The sequence below is a fragment of the Biomphalaria glabrata genome, chromosome 2 (genome assembly GCF_947242115.1).
Source record: "Biomphalaria glabrata chromosome 2, xgBioGlab47.1, whole genome shotgun sequence".
In the NCBI taxonomy this organism is placed as follows: domain Eukaryota; kingdom Metazoa; phylum Mollusca; class Gastropoda; family Planorbidae; genus Biomphalaria; species Biomphalaria glabrata.
In genome coordinates, this window is record NC_074712.1 from 44538159 (window position 1) to 44555454 (window position 17296).

The 17296-nt window shown below is 34.3% G+C and overlaps 1 protein-coding gene across 3 annotated transcripts; it reads left to right on the forward strand.

The window, feature by feature from the left end:
* The first annotated feature begins 1971 nt into the window (after positions 1 to 1971).
* LOC106057231 (uncharacterized) lies at positions 1972 to 16470 on the forward strand. 3 transcript variants are annotated; one of them, XM_013214350.2, is made up of 6 exons: positions 1972 to 2127; positions 5117 to 5296; positions 6701 to 6816; positions 7572 to 7708; positions 9758 to 9942; positions 16158 to 16470. In XM_013214350.2, exons 2-6 carry the CDS (start codon positions 5129 to 5131, stop codon positions 16236 to 16238), a joined length of 687 nt encoding a protein of 228 aa, XP_013069804.1. In that variant the 5' UTR covers positions 1972 to 2127; positions 5117 to 5128; the 3' UTR covers positions 16239 to 16470. The 3 variants fall into 3 exon arrangements, with proteins under 3 accessions (XP_013069804.1, XP_013069811.1, XP_055876744.1); XM_013214357.2 differs by having other exon boundaries at positions 2015 to 2127; positions 5067 to 5296; XM_056020769.1 differs by lacking the exon at positions 1972 to 2127 and adding an exon at positions 2556 to 2706.
* The last annotated feature ends 826 nt before the right edge of the window (positions 16471 to 17296 follow it).

Below are 17296 nucleotides of genomic sequence, written 5' to 3' on the forward strand. Positions count from 1 at the left end.
GTGTTCTTAATGTAAATAAAGGGGGAAAATATGTTTCCTTATTTTTAACTTTATGGACTGGGACCGACCACTTATGTTGGATATATACTAGGCATGAAATAATCATTTCTCCTATAGCAGAATAAGTCGCATTAAAATATAAAAACATTTAAATGGCAATAAAGCATTGTTATTTCCGGCTGCATCCTAAGGAATGTGCAACTATATAAATGAAATATGCAGTTTTTAGTGACCTAAGCCTATTAATAATAAGTTTATGTCTAAAAATTAAATTGGCCAAAGCAAATGAAATTATTTCTGGCGGAAAATAAAGAATCGGCTTGGGTCATCTCATCTATCTGCATTTTAGATCCCAAAGTGGTCTATACGAACTCCCAGTCTTCTTCGATATCATTCAGGAGTCAGTGAAAAATTGAAATTGATTTTGGGGATCCCTGATCAGGGTCCGCTCAAGGTTTAATATAATGGAAGAATTTCAACATTTCTGAATTTCAAAACTCTAAGTTTATAGACTCAACATCCAATCAGGAATAGGAAATTAGTGAATAGGTGACATTAGATTTCTCTTCATTACTAAATTGAATCTGTTAATATTACAAGTTGTAGTCACAGAATTAATAAGCACACATTATAATTCAAGTGAGCATACACTTTAGAAAATTAATTTTCCATGCACTTTTAGATAACGAACGTGCTTGTGAGTAAAGTAGTAAACAATTGTATGCCTCGTCATTTTCCAAACAAAGTTGAGAAAATAATATCTCATTGAAGGCATTCGGTTTGATTTTATTAACTGTTCTAATGACATAAATCTAGAGATCCATGCTAATGTTCTACAAGATTTTTTGCGACTAGATGAACTGAAAATACTATAGGTAGCCTACAGCTTGTATGACAGAAAGCCTCGGGATCTTCCTACCATAACCGGAGCACTGTCATTTGAAATAGAAATTATATTAGCCACGTGTAAAGCTTTTACATCAAACAATCGTTTTAGCTCAGCAAATAACTTTTCACCTTTCGTGTCGCTTTCTAAACATTTATCAACTTGTAATTCCAAACAAAGTTTTTCTTCTCATACAAATCTTACATAAGCTAAACATAAAGCTTCAATTGTTCTCGTAAAACTCTTTAGAAAATTCATGTTTTCAAGTTTTCACATGAAGAATTTTCCAGGCATTAAGCCATTTTGTCACTCCTCCTATATAGACCTACTGTATCACTACAAATGTTTGAACAAGGAGACCACTAAGTCTAGTTACAGATCCCAATTCTGTGTTAGGGGGGATTGTACACAAGTTGTTCATCGCTTTCCCGTCTCGGAGTCTCAAGATTTGAAGCAAGAAGAGTGGCCAGGGTGAAAGAGCGCCGAACCAACAAAAAGCTGAGAGAAGAAGCAGGCCAATCTGCAACTGACCAAACCCACCCATGTCACGTATGCGGCCGGCTTTTTAAAGCGAGGATCGGACTTTACAGTCAGCTTCGAGTCCATGGGAAATGAGAAATATGCTCATCTTCGATCACGAAGGAGGAGCTATATATATTATGTAGAATGTGAAATCACGTGCCGTTATAAAACTCATCACAAAAAAATGACTAGAAATTAGTACTCACAAACATTGAGCCGTATATAAATAGCCTCAATAGCTACACTCAAAATCTCATCGTTTTTCCACGTCATTAATTTTTTAAGCAAAATTATATGATTTCAATTAATACTTCTTTGACCTTTTTTATTAGTAATTTTTATACTATGTATTTATGTTACGTTTCCACTTGGTGGTCCATAGGTTTGGACTGTAGGGGACCATGAATTGCTAAAAAAAAACAACAACAGTGAACTAGATCTGAGCCTTTTTAGTAGTGTCAGTTAAAAAAAAAAATTCAAACATACATAAACGAGAGATTCTTTTATCCTAAAAAATGTAGGGGTTTTTTAAAACTAAAACCCACGGGTAAAGTTCAGAGTTGCTCATGTGTTTAAAAACCTGTCGAGTCATCGTTAGCCAGCCAAAAGGTAAATCTAATATTAAATAGGCTTACACCTCGGTCAGGTAGGGCTTAATGCTGTGTTCCTCGCATGACTGACAAGGTGGCCTCTGAAGCTTTATTATAACTGAAGTGCTGGTAAGTTTTTGTTATTTTTTGTCCGCTTTATTTTGCATGTAACATTTACTTTGGTTAAATTATCGAATGTATAATTATTTTCCTCTTGTTTACATTGAACATCGTGAATGTCTGTATGTAAACATTGGTCATTTGTGTAGGATTCAGTCTGAAAAAAAAAAACAATAATGCATGCTTCTGTTAACTGATGTTTGTACCTGGAATACATTTAGCTCCTACGTGTATGTTTAAGAAATACATACACGCTTATATCATTTAGATCTAGGTATACTTTCTTGGTGCATCTGCACTTACGATACCACCGCTATTTATATCTGCCTTACGACATACTTTATGTAAATGAATGTGTCTCGATAGGAACTACACAGTTCTAGAGTCAGACTTTACCGCTTGGTTTATGTAATAGATCTATAGCCTGGGCTTACCTGGTGTGTCATTGATTCAAATAAACACGGTGTATAAAATACACAGTTTCTGTTAAATTTGGCCTTTATCGATTTTTTTTTTCGAATACATTGTGAACTTAGTTTGCAATCATTTTAGAAGCTACAAGATCCACTTGTAAAACAAAATGGAGGGGTGAGTGTAACACAAAGCGTAGTGCAACCATATATTAACAGATTCAACAAATATGTATACCAAGTGTTGGGTCATTTAATCACCTAATCACTTAATCCACAGACACATAAGCCCAGACAATTAAATTCCAACCTTTAATCCCCTGATCTTTTGACCCAAGATTTTTTAGTTATAAAAATTAGAAAATTAGCAAAAATAATTTTAATTTTAGATAATCAGAGTAATTTAATAGTTTTGATTCACGTGTTGAATTTAAGATTGTGGAGAGGGAATGGCCTCACAGTGTAAAGAATAGGTCAAAAATTTCAAGAAGCAGCAAATATTTTTTTGGATGATTAGATGAAATGAGTGGGAAGATTAAAGTCAATGCTTTGACAGCAGCATTTGGCAATGTTTTATAAAACATTAAGTTCTGGAAATTGCATGCCTAGGGACTAAATGACCAGTGGTTAAGTGTTTGGGCAATAAATAACCAGGGATATATTTCTCTCACAATATTACATCTCATCTCATCTCTGCCTGTGGTCCCGTCTTGGTTATACGCCACCAACCCTTCCTCCAGTCGTCTTAGTTCTGGGCGAGTCTCTTCAACTGTCCCCACGTCTTGCCCATCTGCTTGTCAAGTGATTCCAAATCGTGGGTAATGTCAAATTATATTACACAAAAACTTTCAAATGATGAGTTTCATGAGTGGCAGCACAATATAGGACCCCACTGAATTTGTATGTGTATTTATACGTCCATGTGTACTGATAAGTTACACGCTGTGCGTTTTATCTTTTGACTTAGAGTGGCAGTGAATGATCCAAATACCTTTTTTTTAAACGAGTGGTGAGAATTTTATTTTAACGTTAGCCAAAACTTAGTGAACCCACATCATGTTACCCTTTTAGCGAGACCCACAACATGTTACCCTTTTAGCGAGACCCACATCATGTTACCCTTTTAGCGAGACCCACATCATGTTACCCTTTTAGCGAGACCCACAACATGTTACCCTTTTAGTGGAAATCACATCATGTTACCCTTTTAGTGGAAATCACATCATGTTACCCTTTTAGTGGAAATCACATCATTTTACCCTTTTAGTGGAAATCACATCATGTTACCCTTTTAGCGGAAATCACATCATGTTACCCTTTTAGCGGAAATCACATCATTTTACCCTTTTAGCGGAAATCACATCATTTTACCCTTTTAGCGGAAATCACATCATGTTACCCTTTTAAAATCAGATTGATATAATAACCAGAAATAAGATTGATATAATAATCAGAAATCAGATTGATATAATAACCAGAAATAAGACTGATATAATAATCAGAAATCAGATTGATATAATAACCAGAAATAAGACTGATATAATAATCAGAAATCAGATTGATATAATAATCAGAAATCAGATTGATATAATAACCAGAAATCAGATTGATATAATAATCAGAAATCAGATTGATATAATAAGACATCGGCGGCCTCCCTCCCTCAGCCCTACTTGCCTACTGAAACATTGCTAGCTCACAAATGGACTGGAAGTTACAAAAAATACAATGATTACATAAAGTTATAGAGATTCTCATCTGAGCCTGTAGTGATGCAAATAAAAGCTTACTCGAGCTGAAAACTTATTTGAATTGCATTCGCTTACCTTTACTCATGTCCCAGCTTTCATGCTAGGTTAAAATGACATTTAAATACAAATATGAATAGGCCTATGTGCCAGTTTTAGACCAAAGTTCCAGTCTCAGACGGACTCGTAATCAGGTGTAGGCCTAGGTCTATGTGTAACCACCTAGAAATGGTTTCAGATGTTTACAAAAGGTCAAATTTGTCCTAAATATTACAATTGTGTATGTTGTGTCCTCACAAAGTGGAAGATATTGTAATGGTTTAAATTGTAAACTATTGTACACATCGACGAACATTGCTTTGTTAAGAAAAGTTATTTACAAAATTAGAAATTGATTTTTTTTCCTCATTGTAAGCTCTTATCTAACGTTCCCATAGCTTAGTCCAACCACTTCATCTTCTGTTTCACCTGCTCTGTAATGTGTTGAAATATGCAATACAAAACAATTGTTGTAAACTTTTTTTAAAGAGCGTTTAGAGTTAACTAAAACGTTACACACAGGAAAAAGTATGAAAGTTAACATGCATTGACAATATTTCTCATTTTAATTACTAAAAACTCATCGTTCTTATACACTGCATCGCTGAGATGTACAAATTAGTGAGTCATTAATGCAACAAAAAAAGTTTTAATATTTCGTTATAAGTTTACGATATTTATTTTTTAATTCTTTTTCTCCCGCTTCACTATTGGTGACGCCTGGGCTAAATTGCAATTGTTGTTCATTCAGAACAGGTCCGGTCTAATGGTCTATCTATAGATCTTACATTTTGTCACCAGGATATTTTAAAAATGGTCAAGAAAGTGTTAATCATTTTAACAAGCGCCGACAAGATTCCCGCCACTGGGAAACCCACAGGCTGGTACCTTCCAGAATTGGCTCACCCTTACAAAGTGTTGGTAGATGCAGGCTTCACAGACATCGACGCCATTAGCCCTAAAGGTGGAAAGGCGCCTCTTGTGAGTACATTTACTTGTTGATTGACCATTTCGTGAGAAGTGTTTTTTTTTAAAGAGTATTATTTGTAATCAGTTGTATTATTTTCTACTTCATGTAATTTATTAACGAGACGAGATGTTCGTATTGGTTTATTTTTTAACGCTTTACATTACAACATGCAGATTTAAATCTAGCCTAATTCAGAGTGACATGGTATTTAGATCAAGGCCCTAAAATTATTTCTTTTTTGTCCAATTATACAAGTTGGTATCACATTTAAAGATATCATCACAAACGAATAGATAAAGGACAGGATTAATACAGTTAATACAGCGATGAGACAACACGATGACCTGCTAACTACGGTAAAAAATGCAAATTAAAACTCTATGGCAATATCACAAGGACTTTATGACTCGTAAAGACCTTCTTTCAGGAAACAGTACCAGGAAAAAGAAGAGGCAGATAAAGAAAGTGATGGGAAGACAACATAAAATAATGGACGTGCCTGTGTGGTGCCCCACAATGGTCCAACAACCTAAGTGATAGGTGAAGTTGATACATTGATGTTTTGAGGTAATCATAAAAAGTAAAGTCAGCGAGATCAAAATGACAATAACATTATGTCATAAAACGTAATGACGTATTCGGTCTACTATGCATTGACAAATGATCAAAGTTTTTAGTTTCTGCATCTTGACTTTGAAAACAAAAATGAATATTGTCTGTCTAAATAACTATGCCCAAATTGAACTCATCTTTTTCGCGGGCGACGTTCAATTTCATTGTCTGTTAATATCCATGAGTTCAATGTTTGCTTTAAAATAATTACTGTTGAAATACATAAAAATTGTAAGTTGTCCATGTTGGTTTGGGATGGCTAAGAGACTATTGTGAACTTCTTTTGTTGTTTCAAATTCATCACACGGCAGGGTATCTCTGTCTTTCCTAAATTTTGATGACTGATTTAATATTTGAACAACTAGAAATCTTATGTTAGATTTCTTATGTTAGATATCTTATGTTAGATTTCTAGGACCATTCATACGAAGATGCTCACTGGTTGGTGCGCCGAGTAACAAACGTTCACCTTCACACCTTCTCATCTCCCTTAGTCTTTTGGACCGTTGGGGCACCGTACATGATCTGTTGACGGTCTCTCTGTATTTTAACTTTTGCCAGTTGAGAGTCTCTTCCACAGACAGTCCCGTCCATTCCTTAATGTTGTCCTCCCATCTCTTTCTTCTCTGCCTCTCCTTCTTTTCCCTGGTACTGTTCATTGCAGAAAAGTCTTTTGAGCTACGATGCCAACACAAAATGTTTAGAAGCTCAAGGGGATGTCATCATTGTTGTCACAAGATATAGCCTCCCAGTCTGCCTAGATCTAAATTGATGCAATGCGGATTTTTTTTTCCATTGAGCAGGACCAGTCCAGCATTGACGCATTTAAGGATGATAGTGCTTGTCAATGGTTTCTGAAAGACCCCAAAGCACAGTCTCTGGTGAATAATACGAAAACCCCATCGCAGGTCAAGGCCAGGTAATCGTAAATTAGAAATGTGTTCTCTTTCTATTGAACTTTTTTTTTCAACTAGCGTAGGTTTAACATTAATGTTTACATTAAGTGCATGTCATAGTTCTAGTTGAATCATTTCTGTTCTATCTGCCTATGGTGATGATCATCTAGATTCTATGTATAAAAAAAAAAAAGATTTGATCGCACAAACCCCGATAGAAAAAATCGAAAAACAGATTCATAGGGGCTTAAGCTTAATCATGGAACTATAGCCTACTAGTATGGCTTAATATAGAATAAGGGAGTGTAGGGACTAGATTCTTCATCTTTAGAACTGTCATTTATTGAAATTTCAATTAAAAAGTAGCCTCATTGGAATTGCGTAATATGGTATTGCATAATTTAAAAAAACAACAACGGAAGGTCTATAACATAAACAAAAATGCCATTTGACCTTGGTTAGACCAATATTAGAATAAGACTATTATATATATGCGTCCATCGAGAAAACATAGAGAAACTAGAACAGGTGCAAATAGAGCCGTGAGATTAATAACAAACGAGTATTCAATTTGACTAGAGTAACATCATTGGTAAAATCATTAAATTTGGAGACACTTCAGGACAGAAGACTAAAAAAAGTAAAAGTAGCAATGTTACATAAAACACTGAGTCATAAATACAAAAATACAGCCTAATAAGATACAAATTGGGCCCTATATATACCCCTAGTAATTGACTATCTTGTGACGATGACAAAAAATGATTTGTTTCTACAGTGACTATGCAGCTGTGCTCTACCCTGGTGGTCATGGGCCCATGTTTGATCTGGCAACTGATCAAGCTATTGGCAAAATCAGTGCACAAATTTATGACAATGGAGGAATTGTTGCTGCTGTATGTCATGGCCCAGCAGGTTTGTAGAGTCTAGATCTAGTTTTTGTATGTCATGGCCCAGCAGTTTTATAGAGTCTAGATCTAGTTTTTGTATGTCATGGCCCAGCAGTTTTGTAGAGTCTAGATCTAGTTTTTGTATGTCATGGCATGATGGCCCAGCAGTTTTGTAGAGTCTAGATCTAGTTTTTGTATGTCATATTATGGTCCAGCAGGTTTGTAGAGTCTAGATCTAGTTTTTGTATGTCATATTATAGTCCAGCAGGTTTGTAGAGTCTAGATCAGTGGTTCCCAAACTTTTTTGTCTAGTAGACCCCTTGCCTTGTTTTTTAGTTTTTGGTAGACCCCCTGCTTAACTTGTATTGCATTTTTGCAGATTCATAAACTCATGTTTTAAACTAATTTCTAACTGTATTGAGCTGAAGAGTGAAAAAATAATTTAAAGCTACAGCAAAAGCTAGAGAGATCTATCTTTTTTTACTGATAAAATTTAAATTCAAACCAAATAAAATAAATATGTATTGCTGGAATCACCAAGCACACTAGAAATGTTGCTGTTTTTTTTTTTTTTGCAAGTTCATCATCCGTTATTACGGATATTATGTTTCATATAGAAATTTTATGTTCTATGAAGTAGTTAAACATTAAATATTAATTAATTAATTAATTTGCCCTAAATATCATTTTAAAAGTTTTCGAAAAGAAAAGTTTCTCGTGTATTTCTTGATCTTTCACGTCTGGCTCAAATATTGGGCCCGCGGAGCTGTTTTCACTAACATGAGAAGGGTCAAAGGCGAGTTATTTGCGTCTAAATCAGTAAGCTTTGGCGGGAGGAACTCATTAGCCTTGGCTAAACATTAGTTTAGTCTTTTTGTTAAACATTAGTTACATGTAGACAAAAGTAAATATTTAGATAAGTATTGAAATAAAATACAAATATTTTACATTTCAATAGCAGAACTAATATTTATAACTAAAGTACAAATCATTTAAACGTGCTTGAAATAGTCACATTAACGGGGTGTGAACATTAAAGTCATGACCTGCTTAAATGAAATCCACTACCGTAGACCCCCATGGACATCTCATAGACCCCCAATTTACTTTTTCACTTTCATGGACCCCCTGGAGGTCTTCATAGACCCCTGGGGGTCTATATAGACCACTTTGGGAAACACTGGTCTAGATCTAGTTCCTGCTTGACATGGCTCAGCAGGTTTGTAGTAGAGTCTAGATCTAGTTCTTGTATGACATGGCTTTCATAAGTCCAGACTGTAAGCTTCTTCAATTCCTCTTAAGTCTTCAAATTTTGATGATTGTTCTACTAATTCCATGTATCTTTTTCTTGTTTTCTGTTATATTTAGCATCTTATCCAATGTATTTAATGATAACGCCATAGCTGGCATAGACTTATATATTTTTTTCTTCACAACACAGACAATGGTTGTGATGGGACCAAATTGTAGATGTGTCACAAACCTGATCTCTAGATATAAAAGTGATAGGCATAATAATGAATTTCTACATCATCTCATTTCTACGACTTTAAAATTTCTTTCCAACTACATGCAACCTATGTGTTTCTTTATAATTCTGCTACAAGTGCTTTAAGATTTAAGATCAAATTTGTCCTTTTAGCAGTGTACATTTCTTTATAGTTTTCCATTATTCTATCCTGTATTATCCTTTCAAAGAACACTTTGAACATGGTGTGAAAAAACAACAACATTGTTATAATGAAATTGTCTTTTGTTGAATTAGTATTGTGTTGTTAATGGTTTTAATTACTTTATCAAGACCCAGAGGGCTTATTCTTTTCTTTTATTTTATTTTCCCTTGAGTTATTCAAGCTCAGAAGCGTAGCTAGGGTGGTGGGAGGGAGAATTTGAAAATCCTCTGGACCCCCACATGAGGGGGGGCCCATATGAGTATTTTTTTACATTAAATATTACACAAAATGCAGGGGCCCTCAAAGAGTACAAGCCCCTCAGACCCCCCAAAAGAGATCTAATTCTTAGCTACGCCACTTTTCAAGCTAAACAATTTTCCTGATCTTAAACTTTATCATAGGACTAGTTCCTGTTACCCTGGCAAATGGCACATCCATCGTCAAAGGGAAAAAGGTTACTTGCTTTACAAACAGTGAAGAGGATGCTGTGGACCTGTCTAAGTACATGCCTTTTATGCTGGAAACTAGATTGGTCGAATTGGGAGCAACTTTCAGTAAGGCAGACAACTGGAAGGAGAATGTTGTGGTATGGTCTTTTGCTGGTTTCACGACAAAAATATAGGCCTACATCTACTGTGTTAAAGTTATTGGTATTTTTAAACACAAAATAATGTTACTGTTCATGAATACAACATTTAAGATATATATTATTTGCCTAAATCTTTTAGTTCTAACTTCACTTTTTAAATTATTAATTGACTAGCGGCTAGCGCATAGTGGGCATGTGTTGTTTTGAATATTTCCAAGAGTAATTTAATTTAATTGAAATTTAGTTATGAGGAAGTGTTGAAAAGTAAGCCTATCAATCTTATGCTAGTTTAAGATCAGTAGTTAATAGCTTTCAAGTTTGTGTGTGTGTGTTTTTTAGCGCCCCCAAAAGGGGAAAAGACGCTTTTATAGTTTTGTGTGACCTGTCTGTCCGTCCCGTTTATATCTCAGAAACTAGAAGAGAAAATGAAAATCGGACATCATGATATTCTAGATCATTCAAAGTTCTGATGCAAAGGCTACTTTTCTTCTTTTCCAAAAGTGAACCATCTGATTTTTAAAATTATATATGCAAGCAGATTTTTCAAAACGTTACACCATTTTTCAATGAAAAATTTAGGGGAGGTAACTTTTTTTAAAATGTCATGGACTTCTTCATTAATAACTCAAGCTTCATTCAAAGATTCGCGCATTGGTAAAAAAAAAATTGCATCTAAGATCACAATGGTAAAAGTGTCAATGGTTCATTGTAAAATATATTTTCCATTTATTAACTAACTCATGGAATAGAATACTGATTCAAATGTTGTTTTAAAAAAGAATTTTGATACGAATTTCATTTTAGTTATAAGTTTCAGAAATAACAAACTACTTTTATAGCGCGCAGTTTTGACATATCCTCATTATAGGGCCTACACCTGACAGTCTAAATATGAATAAATAGAGCCTAAATCTAGATATATTTATAATATAAAAGTATTAATAATTTGAACAAAATTTTAATTATTAAGGCAATAACTTATCTTCTGACAGCTTAGGGGTGCAGATTTATTTATTATGTAAACAATAGTATCATATTTAAGAAATGAATCTTATACGAACAGCATAGTAGGACTACACCATTAGTAGCCATTTGTAATGACAATACCCGGTAACAAAAGGCCTAGTAGCTACTATTCATGATCATAACATTGGCCTAGGTCTAGTAATTTTAAGTAATTTAAGGTTAAACGTGTAAATTCATAGAGTTCTAGTCCAGTGGCGTAACTAAGGGGGGGGGGAGGGGGAGAATTTTAAGATCCCCCCGGGGGCCCCCAAATGGGTGTTTGATATTTATTTGTAAATACATAAATTAATATATTTGATTGACAAATAGTATCAACGGGTGTCTTTTTTTTTTTCAACATTTATGGATTAAATTTATCACAAAGACTAAACCTAGATCTAGGTCTATCAGTACGTTGACTTTGTTGACATTTTAAAAATATTTTTTCCCAAAGAGATTAAATATTTTTTTTAAAGTTATTTTACATTTTAAACTTTGTTGCTACGAATAAAACTGCATGATATACAGCGAATTCTAGGTATCTTGTTACCTTTACTAAGGGGCGGACTGGCCATATGGGCAATCGGGCTAATACCCGGTGGGCCGGTAGGCCACCAAAAGGGCCTCATGAATGCCATTATAACACGTATTAAACTTTTAATAATAAAAAAATTTTCTTGTAAAAGAGGCCCTCTGCGCGTCGTGTTTTTTTTTTTTAAATCTTTGACAGACTCAACAGTATATGCTAATTTAATCTAACACATTTTACGAAATAATGTAATAGTCTAGATCGGTACATCCGTAGACAGTGCTACTAGTAGCCTTCATCCTATTAGGGCCCACACTTTTAGCGATTAAAAAGCAACATAAGGCCTACTATATTTTTTTAAAAAGATCTGCGTTGATCTTCATTGTAGGCATGCGATCAGTTATCGATACATTATCAAACTTAACAGAATGACCTTAAGAACAGGTAACCTAGAAATGGATGTCCTTCATTTAATATACAATTTAAGGGCCGGATGGTATAGAAATGCCTGGGCCAATTTTAACACCCAGTCCGCCCTTGCCTTTACTAATAATAGATCTAAATGGCGAGTATTTTATGGCTACACTAATTAACCTTGAAGCAAAATTTACAGAATCGAGTATATTCTTAATTATGCTAGAATGTCCATTATTCGGGTTTGGCGTCTATAATTTCAGAATTAAACTTCACACGCGAGTTATTATCCCTCTATTCATCTTTCCTCAATCCAATGGAAACTCTATTTTTATTTCCATCTAATCCTTTTGCTTTCGCACAAAACATAAACAACAAACAATGACCTAATATCATATAATATTAACACATCCTTCCTTTTGAAAATATTATCACACCCTTCCTTTTAAAGTTCTTAAGACTGATATCTACTAGCAGGGCCGGTCCTAGCATTTGCGGGGCCCTATGCGAAACGGATCGCGCGGGGCCTAGCCTGGGTAGGGATGAGCATAATGTCAATATTATTTTTTTTGAATTAGAAAATAGGCCTACTTTCGTCTTTGCAATAAATTTTTATGAATGAAAGCTCGCAATGACACTTTTTATTTATAGGCACCCCAAAATGTCAATTTCGTCTATTCTTCAGGAGATTTGAATAAATTCAAAAAAAGTTCAGGACTTTATCATGAGATTTCCTGGAGGCCCTAGAAAATCTGGAGGTCGCGAAAACCCTGTTATTTTATATACGTTATAATGGTTTAATTTAATAATGTACACTTAGAATTAGCGCAGGTCCTATGAAAGCGCGGGGCCCACTGCGACCGCATAGGCTGCAGTGGCCTAAGGCCGGCCCTGTCTACTAGGAACTTTAACAATTCGTCAACTCTGGTTGTCTTGACTGGCACAACAAGTTCTCTAGACGTTGGTGTATAACTGCCTGTTTCGTTTGTTCCAACAGTTTGCAGTTCATTGTCTCCATCGATATCATAGTACCCAGAGATGTCTTCATCGAAACTCTTATTTCAAAAAGCGTTGATTTCTTCTGTATGTTTTTCCGTTTGTCTTTATGATGTAAGATCTGGGTGCTGAATGTTTTTTATGACAACTGCTTTCTGCCATGTTTGTCTAAGACGAACTCTCCGACAGAATAATCTTTAGGTAGTCTTGCTTTTGCATTGTATTTCACTTTGCTTTTCATCTGTCGTTCGTTGAGTAATGTCTCTGCATTTTAAGCTACCGATGGTTTCAATAGTTTGGGATCAGTTGGAATGATTCCCTGAGTCTTCTACTCGTCAGCAGTTGTGATGGTGAATACGGCAGTCCAAATATCGGAGTATTTCTATACTCGAGCATAACGAGATATGGATCTTTCCCACTTTTGTATGCTCTGAATCCTTTTGCTTGCGCACAAAACATAAACAACCAACAATGACGTAATATCATATAATATTAGCACAGAATCTTCTTCATGCAGTGGAAAATTAAGCATTTTTTGCCTATCTTGAATTCTGTTCAAAGTTCTTGTGCCCAATTAATATAGTTCAGAAGAAACTACAAAAGTCTGGACTGCATATACGGGAAGCTGCTAAAGAAATTAGTACCCTTTCATGCTTTCTGCAAAATGATGAGAAACTGACAAAAACTTAATCCATCGAAAAAGCAAAAGAAGGTAGTGAATACTATGGATTCCCTGTAATAAAACAACCAGAAGAAAGAAAAGACTTGGTGGGAAGTTGAGTTCTAATGTAGGACTGTCAATAGAACTGCAATTCAAACATGTTGCGACAGAAGTGCTGGACAGATTTCATATGAAGGAGATGAAGGGCAGATTTCAAAGGCTGGAAAGAAAATGGATACCTTTGGGTTTCTTCTTGAACCAAGACACCTGTTAGATGAAGACCCGCTTATGACAAACTGTGCTACTTTTCCTGTTTGTATGATGAAATAAATGGCAAATCGCTTTTTCAATGATGTCATTGATGCACGAGCACTCTTCATCAACAAACCAGTAATACAATCACCAATAGACATATTGAGGAAACAGGCTTCATACGGTAATTACGTGTGCTCAAACTTTGCAACCTCCTCCGAATACTGCTAGCTCAGGCCACTTCCATTACGTCATGTGAGAGATCAATCTCAAAGCTCAAGTTCATCAAAAGCTATCTCAGTAGCACAATGACACAAGAAAGGCTTATCATGGCTTTAATGTCAGTGAAGTCACAAATACTAGAAAGTATCGATGTAGTTGATGTTATAGATGTGTTTGCTGCACAGAATGCACGACGTGAAGCGATATCAATTTAGATTTGTTACTTGTGCATTATTTAACTCAGTGATGCCCAGCCCAACTCGACCTGCGGGCCATTTTTATTTCCGACAGACGTGTCGCGGGCCACATGAACAAAAAGGCCTACAAAAACGATATTGACCTTAATTAATGGGATATTTGAAATGTATCCTTTTTCCCCGCGTCTGAAGATGGCTTCATTTCTCTACTTAAAATATCAGCAACATTGTAGCTAGCTTTACATCCGAGTCGTTTTCCTGTCTCTTTTTGGTAAATATTCCCATCAATCCTCCAATTTCTAGACGTAGTTTAACAATCTTTTATTCGCGGCTCAAACCAAGAATGCCGTCATATTTGTTTCATAATGTCGTTTATATGTTTTTGTTGTTTATTAAATAACCACACTTTCTTTATAAAACAAAATATGTTGGCTTATTATCATGTTCCACAAAAAAGTAAAGAACCGTTCACTTTTCCTGGTAGAAAATGTACATCCTACACTCAGATACCTAATTCATAAACGCACAAATGTTAAATGTCATGGAAAACATCAGTAGAAAAATTGAGGGCTCTAAGCCCCTAACGTAAGTAAAGCTACATTTTTACAATTCAATTTTTGTTTTGGAAAATGGGGGGATTTTCTACACTTTTCGGCGGGCCGGATGGACTCACGTTGCGGGCCGGATCTGGCCCGCGGGCCGTACTTTGGGCATCACTGATTTAACTAATAAACAACGGTATTGTTCATTAAAAGAGTCTTGATTACTTTTTGTTAAGTTTACTGATATACTGAACCAATTTGATTTGGGGCTTATATATCTTTGCGTACATTATCCCATGTCATGTCGAATGTCAAAATGCAAGGGGCCCCCAAAGAGGTCAATCCCCCCGGGCCCCCAAATCCCTAGTTACGCCCCTGTTCTAGTCTAGATTTTTTCGTGTTGCCAATTTACCTAATTTTGTAAGAAGAATAACATTTCTTAATCATGTCAGACTTGTTCCATAAAATTAGAAATTTTCAGATTTTTTGAACCAACCAACCAATTAAGTCAACTATCATGTCATTTAAATGAAGAAAAATAAAAGAAAGTTGAAGTGAAAAAAATGCTTTTTATAATAGTAACATTTGCATTTTGAAACCCATTTGTAAATAATGAATGTGCATAAAGTTGGGCTACATTCAAAATATTAGATACAATAAACACCTATAATTATATATTACATTTTTTTCAAACTTTAAATGTCATTGAATAATTAGTTAAATATAAAACTTTATAAGGAGTCCTAGTATTGCTTGCTAACTAATGAAATTTAAAAAAAAAAACAATAGTGAGGCTGAGCTTAGATGCCATGTAGGAGAGTTTATGGCCAACTGACCACTAAATGTTTACCTGTTTAATAATTAAATCTAATGTTTCATTATCAAAATATTGTATTATTTTGTAATGAAATTTCAGAGATATATTTTCTTTAGAACTAAATTTAGCTTACTGTTTTAAAAATGTGATAGTTTTCTGAAATATAAAAGGGCACCAGACACTTCTTCTGGCCTCTTAGTTCTAGGAAATGTTTCTAATAACAATGGGTCCACAAAACAGTTGCATTTCTGACATGATCATACTTCCCTATTTAAAGATAAAAATAATTGAGGTTATCTTACATTTGACTGACTGATATTTTATTCAATATAGTTTTTAAATAACTATTAATTTCTATGATATATGATCAATTAATCAAATTTTCAATTCAATTGATCTGTTGATTCCTGGGCAAAAAGAAAGAAATTGAGTGATGGCTAGTTCCATTAAGAGTATCTACAATGTTTTGTTCTTATACCAGTACTTTAATATTTTAATAATTGAATTAGATCGATATTTTCCTGACAATTTTTTTTTCAAATTAAAATTTAACAAAGACTAATTTTCTTTCAAAAAGGTGGATGGAAAACTTATAACTGGACAGAATCCTGCATCTTCAGCATCTCTTGGTAAAGCCCTAGTCTCACTGCTTCAGTAACTTGCTGGTACTATATATTATTTGTTTCACTCTTTTCTATATGTGTTTTAATATTTGAATGGCTTCTATATTTTTTTTTTTACATTTTGAATAAATGTGTTTATACATCAAAATTGTGAAATAATGCTGATGTATTTTAATTTTTATACATCAAAATTGTGAAATAATACTGATGTATTTTAATTTAGTGACATATACATGCCTATTGATAATTAAAGTTATTTAGATACAAGTTTTTTTTTGTTTTTTTTTTAACATTTGTTCATATCGCCATGATTAATGTTGTTTAAAGTTGTCTTTATAACCTTTCCTGCATCTAAAGTAGGCTATTTATGCTTATGAACAAATCTACATATTTTTAGCAGTGCACTAATCAGGCTTGCAACTGTTTCTACCAGTTTAGTAGGATATTGTCAACCTCTGAAGACTTAATTTTAAAAATTGGACTGCTGCCACTATTTCTAATATTTTAAGAAAATCTTAATTTCATTTAGCCTCAACATTATAAAGATTAGAGAAGCATTTAGTCCATGTCTTTAGATTGTCTTCTAATAAATATTTGCCTTTTTTTTGTGTAACATGGTAATTCAACACAGAATGTGGTTAAGGAGTTTTGTTTTCATAAGAATTAGTTTTAGTTTGTCTTAACTAAGCAGGTAAACAGGTGAACTTTATAAATAAACAACTGTGGACTGGATGGTATAAGAAAGAAAGTTTTGGTAATACATTCCAAGTACCAATGAAAAGACATGACAACCTCCTATTATCATGAACCCAGCGTTTCCTGCATGAAACATGACAGCTTGAACCAACTGTTTGTAAATTTCAAATACAATATGCACTCTGCTGAAGTTCATCAAATTAATAAAAGTATGTGAACTAATTGTTATCCTCATCATAGATAAATTTTTTATTTATAAAATCATGTCTAGCAAGACAGCTCCAAAAGGTTTCATATTTGGCTGAACCAATCATAAAAAGAAAATGCTATAATATAATTAGAATGTAGTCTGTGTGTTACCAAGTAGAAGAATAAGATTTTTTTTTCTAATCACTTA